Source organism: Plecotus auritus, assembly GCF_963455305.1.
Source record: "Plecotus auritus genome assembly, chromosome: 7".
NCBI classification, from domain to species: Eukaryota; Metazoa; Chordata; class Mammalia; order Chiroptera; family Vespertilionidae; genus Plecotus; species Plecotus auritus.
The window spans coordinates 135751371-135769038 of record NC_137774.1 but is presented as its reverse complement, the minus strand read 5'-3'; the positions used below and the strand labels follow the sequence as shown (position 1 = coordinate 135769038).

Here is a 17668-nt window from a genome sequence, read left to right as displayed (position 1 = left end):
GATTGCTTTGGGTAGAATGGACATTTTAATGATGTTGATTCTACCAATCCATGAACATGTTATGATCTTCCATCTGTTTACGTCTTCCTCTATTACTTTTTTCAGTGTCCTGTAGTTTTCTGCATATAGGTCTTTTACCTCCTTAGTTAAGTTTATTCCTAGATATCTTAATTTTTTTTGGTGCAATGATAAATGGGATTGCTTTTTTAGTCTCTCTTTCTGTATGTTCACTATTGGTGTATAGAAATGCCATAGATTTCTTGGCGTTAATTTTGTATCCTGCTACATTGCTGAATTCATTTATTAAGTCTAATAGTTTTTTGATGGAGTCTTTTGGGTTTTCTATGTACAATATCTTGTCATTTGCAAATAAGGAGAGCTTTCCTTCTTTTCTAATTTTGATGCCTTTTATTTCTTCTTCTTGTCTAATTGCAATGGCTAATACTTCCAGGACTATGTCGAACAGGAGTGGTGAGAGTGGGCATCCCTGTCTTGTTCCTGTTCTTAGGGGAAATGGTTTTAGTTTTTGCCCATTGAGTATGATGTTGGCTGTGGGCTTGTCATATATGGCTTTTGTTATGTTGAGGTATGATCCTTCTATTCCGACCTTGCTGAGAGTTTTTATCAAGAAAGGTGTTGGATTTGGTCAAATGCTTTTTCTGCATCAATTGATATGTCTATGTGATTTTTATCTCTCAATTTGTTTATGTGATGTATCATGTTTATTGATTTATGGATATTGTACCATCCTTGCATCCCTGGGATAAATCCTACTTGGTCATGGTGTATGATCTTTCTGATGTACTGCTGGATCCGACTTGCTAGAATTTTGTTGAGGATTTTGGCATCTATGTTCATGAGGGAAATTGGCCTGTAATTCTCTTTCATTGTGTTGTCTTTATCTGGTTTTGGTATTAGGGTGATGCTGGCTTCATACAATGAGCTTGGAAGCATTCCTTCCTCTTGAATTTTTTGGAATAGTCTGAGGAGGATAGGTTTTAGTTCTTCTTTGAATGTTTGGTAAAACTCCCCTGTGAAGCCGTCTAGCCCCGGGCTTTTGTTTGCTGGAAGCTTTTTGATGACTGCTTCAATTTCTTCCATAGTATTAGCCTGTTGAGATGTTTAGATTCTTCCTGATTGAGTTTTGGAAGGTTGTATTTTTCTAGGAATATGTCCATTTCCTCAAGGTTGTCCAGTTTGTTGGAATAGAGTTGTTCATAGTATTTTTTTAACAATCTTTTGTATTTCGGTGGGGTCTGTTGTTATTTCTCCTCTTTCATTTCTGATTTTGTTTATTTGGGTCCTCTCTCTTTGCTTCTTGGTGAGCCTGGCTAGAGGTTCATCAATCTTGTTTATCCTTTCAAAGAACCAGCTCTTGGTTTTGTTGATCTTTTGTATTTTTTTTTTGTCTCTATGTCGTTTATCTCTGCTCTGATCTTTATTATTTCCTTCCTTCTGCTTACACTGGACTCTTCTCGTTGCTCTCTTTCTAACTCTTTGAGTTGTAGGGTTAGGTCAGTGGTCGGCAAACTCATTAGTCAACGGAGCCAAATACCAACAGTACAATGATTAAAATTTCTTTTGAGAGCCAAATTTTTTAAACTTAAACTTCTTCTAATGCCACTTCTTCAAAATAGACTTGCCCAGGCTGTGGTATTTTGTGGAAGAGCCACACTCCAGGGGCCAAAGAGCCGCATGTGGCTTACGGGCCGCAGTTTGTTGACCACAGGGTTAGGTAATTTATTACCATTTTTTCTTGTTTTTTTTGCAATAGGCTTGTAGAGCTATGAACTTCCCTCTCAAGACTGCTTTCACTGTGTCCCATCGATTTTGGATTGTTGTGTTTTCATTGTCGTTTGTTGCCATGATGTTTTTTATTTCTTTTTTTTTTTTATCTCTCTGGTAACCCAGTCATTGTTTAATAGCATGCTATTTAGTCTCCATGTGTTTGATTTTTTGGGGCTTGTTTTTATTGTAGTTGATTTCCAGTTTTATGCCACTGTGATCTGAGAAGATGCTTGATATGATTTCTATCTTCTTAAATTTGAAGAGACTTTGCCTGTGACCCAATATATGGTCTATCTTTGAAAATGACCCATGTGCACTTGAGAAGAATGTCTATTCTATGGCTTTGGGGTGAAATGTTCTGAAGATGTCAATTAATTCCATCTGGTCTAGTGAGTCATTTAGGATTGATGTTTCTTTGCTGATTTTTTGTTTAGAGGATTTGTCCAATGGTGATAGTGGGGTATTAAAGTCTCCTACTATGATTGTATTACTGTCAATCTCTCCCTTGATATCCTCCAGGAGTTTTTTTTTATGTATTTGGGTGCTCCTGTATTGGGTGCGTATATGTTTACCAGAGTTATTTCTTCTTGTTGGATTGCTCCCTTTAGTATTATGAAGTGGCCTTCCTTATCTCTTTTTATGTCCTTCACTTTGAGATCTAGTTTGTCAGATATAAGTATTGCTACCCCAGCTTTTTTTTTTCATTTCCATTTGCCTGAAAAAACTTTTTCCATCCCTTCACCCTCAGTCTGTGTGTGTCTTTTTTTCTGAAGTGGGTTTCTTGTAGACAGCAGATATATGGGTCATGTTTTCTTATCCAGTCCATTACCCTATGTCTTTTGATTGGGGCATTTAATCCCTTTACATTTAAAGTTATTATTGATAGGTACTTATTTGTCGCCATTTTTATTCTTTACCCCTGTGTTCCTTCTTCGCTTCCTATTTCTTTTTTTTTACAGCAGACCCTTTAGCATTTCTTGCATTGCTGGTTTGGTGGTAATAAACTCCCTTAGTCCTTTTTTGTCCGTGAAGCTCCTGATTTCACCTTCAATTTTGATTGGTAGCCTTGCTGGATACAGTATTCTTGGATTCAGACCCTTCCTTTGCATGACTTTGTATATTTCATTCCATTCCCTTCTGGCCTGATGTGTTTCTGTTGAGAAATCAGTCGCTAGTCTATGAGGGATCCTTTGTAGGCAACTTTCTGTCTCTCTCTGACCATTTTAAGATTCTTACTTTGTCTTTGGTGTTTGCCAATTTAATTATAATGTGCCTTGGTGTTGGTCTTTTGGTGTTCATTTTGCTTGGGACTCTGTGAGCTTCTTGAACTTGTGTGGGTTTTTTCTTTCCTATATCAGGGAAGTTTTCTGTCATTATTTCTTAAAACAGGTTTTCTATTCCTTACTCAGTTTCCTCTCCTTCTGGCATCTTTATTATGCGATGTTGTTTTGTTTTGTTTTGTGTTGTCCCAAAGTTCCCTTAGGCTCTCCTCCTGCTTTTTAATTTTTTTTCTAGAAGCTGCTCTACCTGGGTATTTTTTCCTACCTTGTCTTCTAGCTCACTGATGCAGTCCTCTGCTTCTTCTAGTTTACTCTTGATGCTTTCTATTGAGTTCTTTACAGCAGCAGTCATTTTTCATTTCTTCTTGATTCTTCTTAATTTCCTCTTGGTTCTTACACATATTGTCAAATTTGTCTTCCATTCTTTTCATCTACCTTATGACCATTTCTCTGAATTATTTCTCTGACAGGTTGCTTGCCTCCATTTAGTTTACTTCCTTTTCTGGATGCCTGCCTTTCTTTTATATGCAGGCTGTTTCTCTCTCTCCCCCATGTTCTCTCTTCTCCGGGTGTCTGGTTATGTAGTTCTCTCTCTGCTTTCTGTGTTGGGGTGTAGATCTCCTCTGAATCCGCATGCTTGCACCACTTGGGAACCGGTGTTCTCGGGTTTGCAGCTGTTCGGTGGGTGCCATAGTTGTAGATTCCCCGGGCTTTTCAGGCTCCCAATAACATCCACTTTTCCTTCAAGATGGCACAGTCTCCGTGTCTGAACCGGTCGCTCCAGGAGGGAACCCAGCAGCAGTGGGGGCTGCCCGGTCAGGGGAGCCCTGTCCGACAGTCCCCCACAGTCTCCTGGAGTATAGCTGTCCCTCAACTCACCAACAAACACTCCCCATGTGACCACACACTCTCCCTTTGTTTTCTCACACACACACTATCTTGCAGTCTGCCTTCCCGTCGGCAGCCATCTTCTTCCTCCTCTAGAACATTTTCTTAACAAGAGTTTTTTATCTACCTGTGAAATGGAATTTTTGGACTGGAACCCAGATTCTTTGTCCACTGGAATCGAAGAATGAATCCACCGAAGGTGGTATAGCAAAGGTGGAGATTTATTGAAGAACAAGTACAGACTCCCACATGGGGAGAGGGAAAGAGTCCCACAGAATGGACTCCCACATAGGGAGGTGGAAAGGGTCCCCTAAAGTCTGTCTTCTTGCCAATTATTGTCATGGATGATATCATGGAACTGGCAACCAAATATGTATAGATCAGTGAAGTGGGTGCTATTTCACCAGTGCATCAGGGGCAGAACCAGGAGCCAGCATTCTCCTGTGAGCATCACATACTCCTGCCTCTGCACCTTGAGAGAGTGCAGACAGTCAGGCAGCTGGGGAGGCAGCTGGTTTCTGCATTCAGAGCACATCAGTCTGAGTTTGTGAATGGCCTGGATCATTATGCAAGACACACAGCGCTCTTATTAGCACCACACTGATAATCACTGTGCAGTAACTGCTTTCCAGAACACCCTAATTGAGGTCCTTCCTTGCATGGAGTTGACATGATGTTTAGAAAAATCCCTCAGTATGATATTTTAATGGGTATTTGTAACAAAGTCCAAAGGACAATTAGAACCACCATCTATGCAAAAAATCTTTTTTTTAAGACAAGGCACAGTGCTAACATATAAAAGGCTCATTTTACTAAGTGCAGATGAGTGTCCTAGAGCAACAACCTGCTTTCCCAGTTACATGCGGCTTGCTTTTACACTCGGTTCTGCACTTCATGTTGACGCCTCCCCTCTTCCTGATGTTTGTGGTTTATGTTTTCTGTCACTCTTAAATACAGATTTAAGCCATCTTGCAATGGAGCTGGGGAGGGGTCCCAAGAATTCATAGCTTCATAGTTATGAATTCTTTTATTCATTTTTAATTAGGATAAGGGTATGTTCATTTTACAAAGTATATGCTAGGCCATTTCTCAATACCCTCACTGTGTCCATCCTTCATTCAGGCCACAGGATATCATCCATCCATCTCTGACACACAAGCACACACTCCGGGGCACGTCTTAAAAGCAGAGCAGCGTTGGACTCCGTCTGACCACTCTAGGGCTCCCCCCTCTCTCTCTGAATCACTGGGTTATAAAACAGGTGGAAAGAATTGGGGATCTGGTATGGCACAATTCATCCTGGCTGGTCTCACCTATTTATTTTTTTTTTTATGTAAAATGTATTTTATTCATATACAAAAAAACACATACATAAACATTCCCTTCTTTTTTTTAAAATGGAGAAATATCTACTCATATCTTCTGCTTACTTTTTTAAAAAATAAATCATTATTGTTCAGATTATTACAGTTGTTCCTCTTTTTCCCCCCATAGCTCCGCTCCACCCAGTCCCTCCCCTCCACCCTGTGCCCTCACCCCCCCCCGCCACCGTCCTCATCCATAGGTGTACGATTTTTGTCCAATCTCTTCCCGCACCCCCCACACCCCTTCCCCCCGAGAATTGTCAGTCCACTCCCTTTCTATGCCCCTGATTCTATTATATTCACCAGTTTATTCTGTTCATCAGATTTTTTATTCACTTGATTTTTAGATTCACTTGTTGATAGATATGTATTTGTTGTTCATATATTTTATCTTTACCTTTTTCTTCTTCTTCCTCTTCTTTGGTGGTGATGAACTCCTTTGGCTTTTTCTTATCTGTGAAGCTCTTTATCTGCCCTTCAATTCTGAATGATAGCTTTGCTGGGTAGAGTAATCTTGGTTGTACCTTCTTGCTATTCATCACTTTGAATATTTCTTGCCACTCCCATCTGGCCTGCATAGTTTCTGTTGAAAAATCAGCTGACAATCATATGGGTGCTCCCTTGTAGGTAACTAACTGTTTTTCTCTTGTGGCTTTTAATATTCTCTCTTTTGTCTTTTGCTCTTGGCATTTTAATTATGATGCATCTTGGTGTGGTCCTCTTTGGATTCCTTTTGTTTGGGGTTCTGTACACTTCCTGGACTTGTAAGTCTATTTCTTTCACCAGGTGGGGTCATTATTTCTTCAAATAGGTTTTCAGTATCTTGCTCTCTCTCTTCTTCTGGCACCCCAATAATTCGGATGTTGGTACGCTTGAAGTTGTCCCAGAGGCTCCTTACACTATCTCATATTTTTGGATTCTTTTTTCTTTTTGCTTTTCTGGTTGAGTGTTTTTTTGCTTCTTTGTATTTCAAATCTTTGACTTGATTCTTGCGATCCTCTAGTCTGCTGTTGGATCTCTGTATATTATTTTTTATTTCAGTCAGTGTATGCTTAATTTCTAGTTGGTCCTTTTTCATATCCTCGAGGGTCTCGCTAAATTTATCGGCCTTTTCTAGAAAATTCTTGAAAAACCTTATAACCATGGTTTTGAACTCTATATCCAGTCATTTGCTTTCCTCCATTTCTTTCATTTGTGACCTGTTTCTTTGTCTCCACATTTTGACTGCTTCCCTGAGTTGATAGAGTGGCTTTGTGTGCTAGGTGTCCTATAGGGCCCAATGGCTCAGCCTCCCCAGTTACCTGAGGTGGACACTCTTGGTGCACCCCTTTGTGGGCTGTGTGCAAAGTCTTGTTGTAGTTAAGCCTTGACTGTTGTTGGTATCACTGGGAGGAATTGACCTCCAGGCCAATTGGCTGAAAGGATCAGCTGTATCTACGCTGGAAGAACTTCTGTGCTGGAGACACCCTTATGAGACAAGACTTGCTTCAGTGGGGCTTAGGTGCTCACTGAGTCTGCCCCCTGAGTATGTCCCTTATGGATCTGAGGAGTTGTAATCTGGGTGGTCCTACTCTGACCACTGGGTACACTGGCTCTTGGATCTCCAAGGATGTGCTAATTTAGTCTCTGCCTGAGGCCACCAAGCAGGAGCTATGGAGAGATCTGCAGATTCCTCTTCTTTGTTTGGGTTTTGGAGGTGCCCAGATGAGGCCCAGCTGTGAAGCAATGCAAGCTGCTGTGGGGCCTTGGGCCTCTTTTGAATGTTCTGGGTCTCACTGACTCAGCTGTAGTTTGTTAGGTAAGTTTAGAATTCAAAGGACCAGGCCATTCATATGCAAAAGCCTCTGTGCTCAGCTTGGATGGGGCATGTTCTCAGGGCAGAGCAAACAGCAGTGGCTTCCCGTCAGCCCTGCCCTAAGAGGCCTCTGGGTCTCAGTGTCCCATGGTAATCGCTGCAAGCACCTCTGAGAGAAAGCCACCCTTGAGTTTTGCCTGCTGCCAGACAGTCCAGTTTCTCCCCGTATGAGTCTGGGTCCCCAGAGTCTCGCCTGGAACTGGAGTTCAGAGCAGTTGGGAGCTTGTGTCTCCCTGTAGATTGAAAAAGCCAGCTGCGTACTCAGTTGCCAGCCCTTTCCACGTGCACACGCGCCTCAGTACCTCTGCCTTTACTTCTGTTGCTCCTCTGAGTCTCAGTGTGCTTTTCTCTTTCCTTCTAGTTGTAGAATTTCCACTCGGCCAGCCTTCCTGTGGTTCTGGATGATGTCCGTTTTGTCTTTTAGTTGTAGTTTTGAAATTGTTGTGCAAGGCAGCAGTTCAGGTGTTTACCTATGCTGCCATCTTGGTTTCTCTCATCTAATTCTTAAGTACTTATTTGAATTGTATCTCTAACTTATATTTTAGATATGTAAAAGGGATTAATCAAAAAACAAACAAATGAATAAACAAAAAACTCATAGACACAGGCAACAGCATGGTGATTACCAGAGGGGAAGATAGCTAGGAGGAGATAGAAGAGGGTATAGGGGGTATAAATGGTGATGGAAGGAGAAAGAAACTTAAGAATTTGCTCTTTTTGTTCATGAACTGAAATCAGAAAAGAAATTTGGCTATGGTTCTTGAGAGAGATAACTCCACCTCTTCTGTACTCCCAGCACACTTTCTTCATGTTCTAGCATGGGTAATACCATTTATCATATCTCTTAACCACTATGCCTCTTCCACTGGAGTCTAATCCTAGAGGGCAGGGGTAAGTCTTATTAGCCCCCACATTACAGCATTGTTACTGACACATATAAACACTCAATAAAAGTCTGAATGAATGAACAAAAAGTACATCAAGATATCACTAGGCATTAGGGAAGTGCAAATTAAAACTGATGAGATGCCACTACACACCTATTAGAGTGGCCAAAATTTTTAAAAATAAAGCTGATAAATAAGTGGTGAGAAGAATATAAAGCAGCTAGACCTCTCATATACTACTGGTGGAAATGGAAAATAGTTTGGCAGTGTCTTAGAAAGCTAAACATATACTTATCATATGACTCAAATGACCCACACTGAGGAATTAATCCAAGAGAATAGGAAAACTTTGAGGACACAAACACCTGTCTGAAATGTTGATAACAGATTTATTTAGATTCACTTAAAACTGCAAATAACCCGAAGGTCCTCCAGCTGCTAGCAGGTAAATAAACTGACATACCCACACAATGAATACTGCTCATTCGTGTAAAGGAACACACTATAGACACTTGCCACAATCTGCATGAATGCATTATGTGAATAATCCAGACTTAAAAACTGCAGATAGTGTGACTCCATTTATATGACATTCTAGAAAAGCAAAACTATAGGGAGAGAGAACAGACCATTGGGTGCCAGGGCTTAGGAATCAAGGACAGGTTGACTCCAAAAGGGTGCCAGGAAGGACTGTTTTGTGGTGATGGAACTGGTCTCTGTCCCAATTATGATGATGATTACAGGACTCTCTGCATTTATCAAACTCATAGAACTGTATAACCAAAAAGTAATAATAATAATAATTTTACTGCATATATGTTACTAATTTAATGTGAAAAAGTAAATTGAGGTCATTTTGCTGTTTAGGGTGAATTCAGAAAGAAAATGAGTCCGAAGGATACTTGAGTACCTTTGATTTTGCAGATATTCATGTACACACATGCTCAGTGTGAGTGTATCCATTGAATAAACATTTGAAGAACATTTGCTGTGAACCAGGACCTCTGTAGGCACTGGGGATACATTGGTGAGTAACCAAAGCAGAGAAGCTGCTCTCATGGTGGGTAGAGGAACAGATAGCAAAGGTGTAAATCAATGAGTATGACAGCTTAGGTAGGGTAACTGCTTGGAAGACAATAAAAGAGGCATTAGTGATAGAGAGTGGGACTGAGTGTTTGGGCCTCTCTCAGGAGATAACCTTACACCGAGACCTGGAAGGTGTGAAAAGGCATCCATGTGTGCAGATATTCAGGCAGGGAAATATCAAATGCAGAGACCCTGAGGGGACTACATCGAGGACAAGATACACTGAAAAAACCCTCCCACCTCAAAACTAGGAGAAAGATAGAGTAAAATACAACAAACAGCCTTTTAAATGCATGGCTAGGCTTCCAAGGAGCTATGGCAAAACCACTAAGATGGAATTCAGCTTTGTTATGTTCAAATAACTGAGAGCGGGTCTGTGGAACTGGCCCAGGCTGAGTGAGGGGACCAGTAAGAGATGAGCTCAGATGCATAGGTAAGAGTCAGCTTCTGTCAGCAATAGAGGCCACAGTAAGACACGTGGATTGATTCCAAACCTGTTAGGAGCTGTTGGAGACTTTCAAGCAGCAGAGTGAAGTGCTCTTGTTGACACTTTAAAAGGATGAGTCTGGCTGCTGTCAGGAGGGTGGACTCTGGAAGACCAGGGAGGCAGGAAAAGGAGAGTTAGGCTCCTGATGAAGGTCAGAGGCAGAGTGTTGCCAGCAGGAAGCTCTGCTGTGCCATGGAAATTGGGAGAGTGGCTAACTCTGAGATATATCTTGGAACTGGAACTGGCTGAGAGATTGGACTTTGAGGGTAGTGAGAGGGAAAAAGAGGACTCAAGGATGAAGTCTTGGTTTTGGGGCATGAATATGTGGGTGGCTGGCAGTATATCATTTGCTGAAATAGGAAAGATTAGGAGAGAAACAAGAATTTGTTTGGTAGTGGAGCAAGAAATCCAAAGTTTCATTTTTGGACACAGTAACCCAGATGCCCTTAGGCATCTTTGTGGAGATATAAATAGGATGCTGGAGCTCTGGGAAGAAATGAGTGGATGATACACCCTTTATATACAGAGAGAAACCACCACATTGCATGTCTGTGGGCACACATACACGTGCGTACACACAGCCCCCAAGCAAGGGGCCAGGAGACAGACTTCACAGCCAAAGAAGTAGAGAGCAATCTGCACAGCTGCGGATGGGCTCACCTTCAGCCAGCGAACAGGAGTCTCCACCTGAAGAAACTACATGCTAAATTGAGGAAAGTGGACTCTGGACCAGCTGGTTCTCTTCTAAGTTTAGATCCTATTCGTGGTCCAGTTTCCTCTGTGGACTGAAAACTGCTGAACTGGAATCACACTGCAAACTATCTCTCCACCCCGGATGTGATGTTTGGGAGCAGTAAGAGTGAAGGTCAGTATTTCTAAGACTATCAGGAAGGAGCCTGAAGTCCTTGGTGAGGCATCTGGAGAAGTCTGAGCAAAATCAAAGAGGGTTTATAGAGAATAAAATTTCAAGTTAATTTATATCAATCAGGTTAGTGATAGACCTATACCTACAAAGAGAGGTATGTTGCTTTCCTATTGCTGCTGTGGCAAATCACCACAAATTGATTGGTTTTAAACAACACAATTTATTACCTTACAATTCTGGAGGTCAGAGGTTTAAATGGGTTGACAGGGCTTCTGGAGGCTTGAGGGGAGAATATGTGTCCTTGCCTTTTTTAGCTTCTACAAGCCTACATTCCTTGGCTTGTGGCCCCTTCCTTCAGCTTCAAAGCCAGTGCTGTAGCATCCTCAAATCTCACCCCTATCTGACCTCAGCTTCCCTTATTACATCTCCTGCTCTCACTCTTGGCTATCCTGCCTCTCTCTTTCCCTCCTAAGGACCCTGGTACTTACGTTGGGCCTAGCCATATAATATGGGGTAATCACTTTACCTCAAGATCCTACACTTAATCAGGCCTGCAGAATCCCTTTGCCATGTAAGGTTTAGAGCAGCCGTGGGCAAACTACGGCCCGCGGGCTGGATCTGGCTGTTCTATCCAGTTCTCTTGCTCTCCCCTCCGCTCCTTTACTTTGAATTTATATTAGTTCACACAAACACTCCATCCATGCTTTTGTTCCGGCCCTCCGGTCCAGTTTAAGAACCCATTGTGGCCCTCGAGTCAAAAAGTTTGCTCACCCCTGGTTTAGAGCATAAGGGTGAGGACATCTTTGCCAGAGATGGAGCATTGTTTTGTCTACCACAAGGAGTTTTCTGCTATTTACCAGTGGGACTTTCTTCTTAGTTAAATAACTTCATTTAAAAAAATAAACCAAAACCCTCCCATTTTTGTTTATAAAACTGCATCTTCAGAGCTAATTTATTTTAGCAGAGGCACCAGAGACCTCTCCCTCTCTTGTCTTTGCTCTTTCTCCATGTACTGGGTTGTAGACGGAAATTAAAACCCTGCATTTTGCCTCAATCAGCCATCTAAAGCTTTTATTTTTCATCTAACATTTAAAATAATAACATCTAGAGCTTTTTACAAAGAAATTCTATGAAGCTCTCAGATCAAATCTGAACAAGGTATGTTGCATCATAGAATTTCTTCTGCCTTTTAGATATTGGAGACTTGAACTTCTACTGCATAAAACATTGAGAGTAGCTATCCCTTCCTAAAGTTTACGATGTAGTTAATTTATCAATTCACATCATCCTCATGTAGTAAATTCTCAGAAAATGTTGATTAACCTAAGATTGATAGAGCAGGTGTACATCATTTGTCAGCAGATTCTGTGTTTAAGAGCAAGTGTGCACAGAAAGGAGGCCATGTGTGCTGTAAGATTCTGCCTCAAATCCTGGTGGGGAAGCTTCTGATATGTACCTTCAGCTTTGTGGCCTTGAGGAAGTTACATCACCTCCAGAATCTCGCTGGCTCCTGTGTAAACAGTGATTGATTATACTGCTTTCCTAGGGTGTGGTGTAGACTATGACATTGTTCACAAAAAAGCCTTATAATAAATACCAAGCATTGCCTTAAATTAAATTTTTGCCTCCCATAATTCACCTATGCCTCTATAAATTTATTTCTTTTTCAATTGGATTTGATATGCCTCATTATTTCTCACTTAGAATCATGTTTGAATTTTGCTTTCAACCATTTTATATTTGTTTAAATATAAGAAATTGATTTCTATTTGTATCCCATTAAGCTTGTTCCCATTATAATAAAAATGCTATTTGGGAATTTAAAATTCTCTTGATCTTTTGGATGACATGTGCATGTGGGGAGAGATACCACAACTGGCAATCCTATCTAATAAAAGAGTAATATGCAAATTGACTGTATCTCCGCTATACCCACAAGCCACACTCACCAGCCAATCAGGAGCGAGTATACAAATTAACCCAACCAAGATGGCTGCAGCCACGGAGAGAGCAGAAGGCTTGGGTTTCCCCGGCAATGGAGGAAGCCAAGATTTCTGCCTGCCCTGGCCAGCCTAGGCCTCCGCTCAATGCTACAAAGTTTCAATTATAGAAGATAAATAAATCCCAACAAAAATGGCTACACCACGGAGCAAGCAGGAGGTTTGGCTCCGCTCAAGCCTACAAAGTTTCAATTATAGAAGATAAATAAATCCCAGATACCAGGGCCACTGCTTGGATCACTGGGGGGCGTGGCAGCCTGCAAACCACCACAGGCCCCTCACCCAGGCCGCCCCACACCCTAAGGGAACCCCTACCCTGATCCGGGACACCCTCTAGGGCAAACCAGCTGGCCCCCACTCGTGCACCAGGCCTCTATCCTATCTAATCCTATCTAATAAACGAATATGCAAATTGACCATCACTCCAACACACAGGAATGCTGCCCCCATGTGGACACAAGATGGCCACCACAAGATGGCCAGCAAGGGGGGGCAGTTGGGAGGGACCAGGCCTGCAAGGGAGGACAGTTGGGGGCAATCAAGCTTGCAGGGGAGGGCAGTTAGGGGTGACCAGGCCAGCAGAGGAGGCAAGTTGGGGGCGAACAAACCTGCAGGGAAGGGCAGTTGGGAGGGACCCAGGCCTGCAAGGGAGAGCAGTTGGGGGGGACCAGGCCCACAGGGGAAAGGCAGTTAGGGGTGACCAGGCCTTCAGGGGAGAGCAGTTGGGGGGGACCAGGCCCGCAGGGGAAAGGCAGTTAGGGGTGACCAGGCCTGCAGGGGAGGGCAGTTAGGGGCAAACAGGCTGGCAAGGGAGCAGTTAGGCATCAATCAGGCTGGCAGGGGAGTGGTTAGGGGGTGATCAGGCTGGCAGGCAGAAGCAGTTAGGGGCAATGAGGAAGGCAGGCAGGTGAGCAGTTGGGAACCAGCAGTCCTGAATTGTGAGAGGGATGTCTGACTGCCCGTTTAGGCCCGATCCTTACTTGGATTGGGCCTAAACCGGCAGTCGGACATCCCTCAAGGGGTCCCAGATTGGAGAGGGTGCAGGCTGGGCTAAGGGACACATACCCCCGTGTACAAATTTCATGCACCGGGCCTCTAGTTCTTTTTTTTTTTTTTTAATAAATCTTTATTGTTCAGATTATTACAGGTGTCCTCTTTTTTTTTTCCCATAGCTCCCCTCCACTTGATTCCTCACCCCACCCCATGCCCTTACCCCCCCTCCCGCCACTGTCTTCATCCATAGGTGTAAGATTTTTGTCCAATCTCTTCCCGCACCCCTCACACCCCCTTCCCCCTGAGAATCGTCAGTCCACTCCCTCTCTATGTCCCTGATCCTATTATATTCACCAGTTCATTCTGTTTTTCAGATTTTTTATTCACTCGATTTTTAGATTCACTTGTTGGTAGGTATGTATTTGATGTCATTTTGTTGTTCATAATTTTTATCTTTACCTTTTTCTTCTTCTTCCTCTTCTTAAAGAATACCCTTCAGCATTTCATGTAATCCTGGTTTGGTGGTGATGAACTCCTTTAGCTTTTTCTTATCTGTGAAGCTCTTTATCTGACCTTCAACTCTGAATGATAGCTTTGCTGTGTAGAGTAATCTTGGTTGTAGGTTCTTGCTATTCATCACTTTGAATATTTCTTGCCACTTCCGTCTGGCCTGCATAGTTTCTGCCGAGAAATCAGCTGACAGTTGTATGGGTGCTCCCTTGTAGATAACTAACCGTTTTTCTCTTGCTGCTTTCAAGATTCTCTCTTTGTCTTTTGCCCTTGGCATTTTAATTATGATGTGTCTTGGTGTGATCCTCTTTGGATTCCTCTTGTACGGGGTTCTGTGTGCTTCCTGAACTTGTAAGTCTATTTCTTTCACCAGGAAGGGAAAGTTTTCTGTCATTATTTCTTCTAATAAGTTTTCAATATTTTGCTCTCTCTCTTCTTCTGGCACCCCAAAAATTTGGATGTTGGTACACTTAAAGTTGTCCCAGAGGCTCCTTACACTATCTTCATATTTTTGGATTCTTTTTTCTTTTTGTTTTTCTGGTTGGGTGTTTTTTGTTTCCTCATATTTCAGCTCTTTGGTTTGATTCTTGGGGTACGTTGATCTACAGTTGAGTTTCTGTATATTCTTTATTTCAGACAGTGTATGCTTAATTTCTGACTGGTCCTTTTCCATTTTTTTGGCATTCTCATTAGGTCCTTGAAGGTCTCATCAAGTTTCTCGGCGGTTTTTAGAAGATTCTTGAGTAACCTTATAAATGTGGTTCTGAACTCTATGTCGTCCAGTAGTTTGCTTTCCTCCATTTCTTTCATTCGTGACATGTTTCTTTGTCTCCGCATTTTGCTGCTTCCCTGTGTTGATGGAGTGGCTTTGTGTGGTAGGTGACCTATAGGGGCCAGTAGCTCAGCCTCCCCAATCACCTGAGGTGGACGCTCTTGGTACACCCCTTTGTGGGCTGAGTGCAAAGTCTTGGTGTAGTTAAGCCTTGATTGCTGTTGGTACACTGGGAGGAATTGACCTCCAGGCCAATTGGCTGTGAGGACCTGCTGTGTCTATAATGGAAGAACTGCTGCGCTGGAGACACGCTTATGGTGCAGGACCTGTTTCAGTGGGGCTTTGGTGCTCACTGAGTCTGCCTCTTGAATATATGAATGTGAGGAGTTGAAATCTGGTGTCTCACACTGACCACTAGGTACACTGGCTTCTGGATCTCCAATGGGGTGCAGGTCAGCTACTGTCTGAGGCCACCCAGCAGGAGCTACAGCGAGAACTACAGTTTTCTCCTCTTTGCTTGGGGTTTGGAGGTTTTGGAGCTGTCTGACCTGGGCTGCAAGTTTGCTAGGTTAAGCTGCGATAGGGCAGGCCATTCATATGCTAAAGCCGCTGCTTGGAGCTTGGGTGGGTTTGTAGATTGTGTGGGGCGGGGTCTCAGGGTGTCAGTAGGCTAGGGCGTGGCAAACAGCGATGGCTGCCAGTAAGCCCGCTCTGCATCTCCGACAGTGTCCCTGCGTCCCGTGCCCCAGCACAGTAAACAATTATTCCTGCGCGCAGCCCTGCAAGCAAGCCTCCCTCACTTTCCGACCCGATGGCATACAGTCCAGCTTCTCCCCGTAGGAGTTTGGGTCCCCCGCGTCTCCCCAGAAAGTAGAGTTCAAAGTAATCGGGAGCTTCTCTCCCTTTGGGTTGAAAAAAGCAGCGCTCCCAGTCGCCCGCCACCAGCCCGATTCACGCGCCTCCATACCTCAGCTTTTCAGCGCTTGTGCACCTCTCAATGCTGTTTTCTCTTTCCTTCTAGTTGTAGAACTTCCACTCAGCCAGCTTTCCCGTGGTTCTGGGTGATAGACGTTTTGTCCTTTAGTTGTAGTTTTGAAATTGTTGTGCGAGGCAGCAGTTTAGGTGTTTATCTACGCTGCCATCTTGGATCCTCTCCGGCCACTAGTTTTTATTTTTTTTTTATTTTTTTATTTTTTAAAATATATTTTATTGATTTTTTACAGAGAGTAAGGGAGAGTGATAGAGAGCTAGAAACATCAATGAGAGAGAAACATCGATCAGCTGCCTCCTGCACACCTCCTACTGGGGATGTGCCCGCAACCAAGGTACATGCCCTTGACCGGAATCGAACCCGGGACCCTTCAGTCCGCAGGCTGATGCTCTATCCACTGAGCCAAAGCGGTTTCGGCTGGCCACTAGTTTTTATATAAGAGCTTGTTCGAGCCAAATTGACTGTATGTGCCGGGAAGCAAGATCTCAAATGCTCTCTAGTTCTTAATAATTGTACTGGTCAGGGTGCTGGCAGGCAGTGGTGATGCTCTCATAGGGGCCGTTTAACAAGAGTTATGTGGGAACGGTAAAGAGAAACCAAAAAGGAATAATAAGCATCTGGGAGCTGGAAGCAGAAGGGCATCCTCTACCCACCTGTGTCTCACAGGGCAAGAGGAGGGAGGGGTTGCCAGAACATGACAAGAGGTGTGGCTACAGAAGGTTCCAGGGGATGAGCATACCCAGGGTCAAACCTCTACCCAGCCAGCCGGGAAGGGAGAAGGGAAGCAAGGGAAATAAATATCCTGAGCCCCACTCCCACTCCCTGTTCTCCTTCCTTTATTCAAACCCAAGTGGAAGAGGAAGGCATGGGAGCCAGTCAATGCAGTCCACAGACATCCATTTCCTGGTACACAGCTTGGTGGAGAGTGGAGAGTGATCTGCAGGAGCAAACAGAAGATACCCAGCAGAGTAGTCTATTGGGGAAAATATTATCCCAAGTTAATTTTTCTTGGCCTTCAAAATTTGGTTGTTCGTCAACATACTTAGCCCTGACCCCTTTGGTTTCAAGCATCTTTCTTCTCAGCACCACTACTGGCAGTCCTGTTGCCACTGGTGGTGCTGTTGGTGGTAATGAGGTTGGTGGTATTGAGCTGGTCAGCCCAGGTCAGCTCATTCTTCTGTGGGTCCAAAGATCTAATGAACTTGAGGTATAGACACCACAGTGACGATGGAGTCCCCGTTTCCCAGAAGGCAGTCTGAGGGACGCTCTCCCTCACTCTCCCCTCCTCCTTTTCCAGGATGGAGCTTCAGCATGGGGTCGGCCTACCAGTTTCACAGCTGGCGTGTGTTCGTGATTGTCTGCGCCCTCCCCTGTGTCTGCTCGGTGGTGGCCCTCACATTCATGCCTGAAAGCCCCCGGTTCTTGTTGGAGGTAACATTTGTTATTACTGATACTCAAGGAAGCCAGTACGTTGGAGACAGTTGCTTGTTAATGCTAGAAAAGCATGTCTGCCTCTTTGGGAGGTATTTTTTCCTTCCTTATGTGGAAGGTTTGGTGTGATGGGGACATGCTTTTAACAACCAGCATGTGAACAAGCTGCCTCTTGGCCAGAAAGCACTCATGTTCCTCCTCAAGCAGTTTACTCTTTGCTCAATGAAGAGAACATGGCTATTGTTCTATAAATGAAATTTTACCATCCAGAGGTGCTATTTCTAGTTATAGGCACATCCATTGAACTGCTAAGGTATTCAAGGATATCCAGCTAGTCTGTATGTACCAGTGGGACACACCTGAGTGCATTTTCACAATTACATCAAATTTGATTTGGCAATTGAAGATGGTTATTGGAAAATCAGGGAGTGTGTTTCACCTCTAGCACTTCACTGTCTACTCACATTTGCT

The 17668-nt window shown here is 43.4% G+C and overlaps 1 protein-coding gene across 2 annotated transcripts in view; it reads left to right on the top strand.

Moving 5' to 3' along the window:
- Nucleotides 1-17668, top strand: part of SV2C (synaptic vesicle glycoprotein 2C) — a 168174-nt gene that overhangs the window by 125230 nt on the left and 25276 nt on the right. For both annotated transcript variants that reach the window (XM_080682425.1, XM_080682426.1), the window contains exon 5: nt 17064-17197. In XM_080682425.1, the coding sequence (XP_080538551.1) occupies nt 17064-17197 (134 nt within the window). The remainder of the gene's footprint in view (nt 1-17063; nt 17198-17668) is intronic.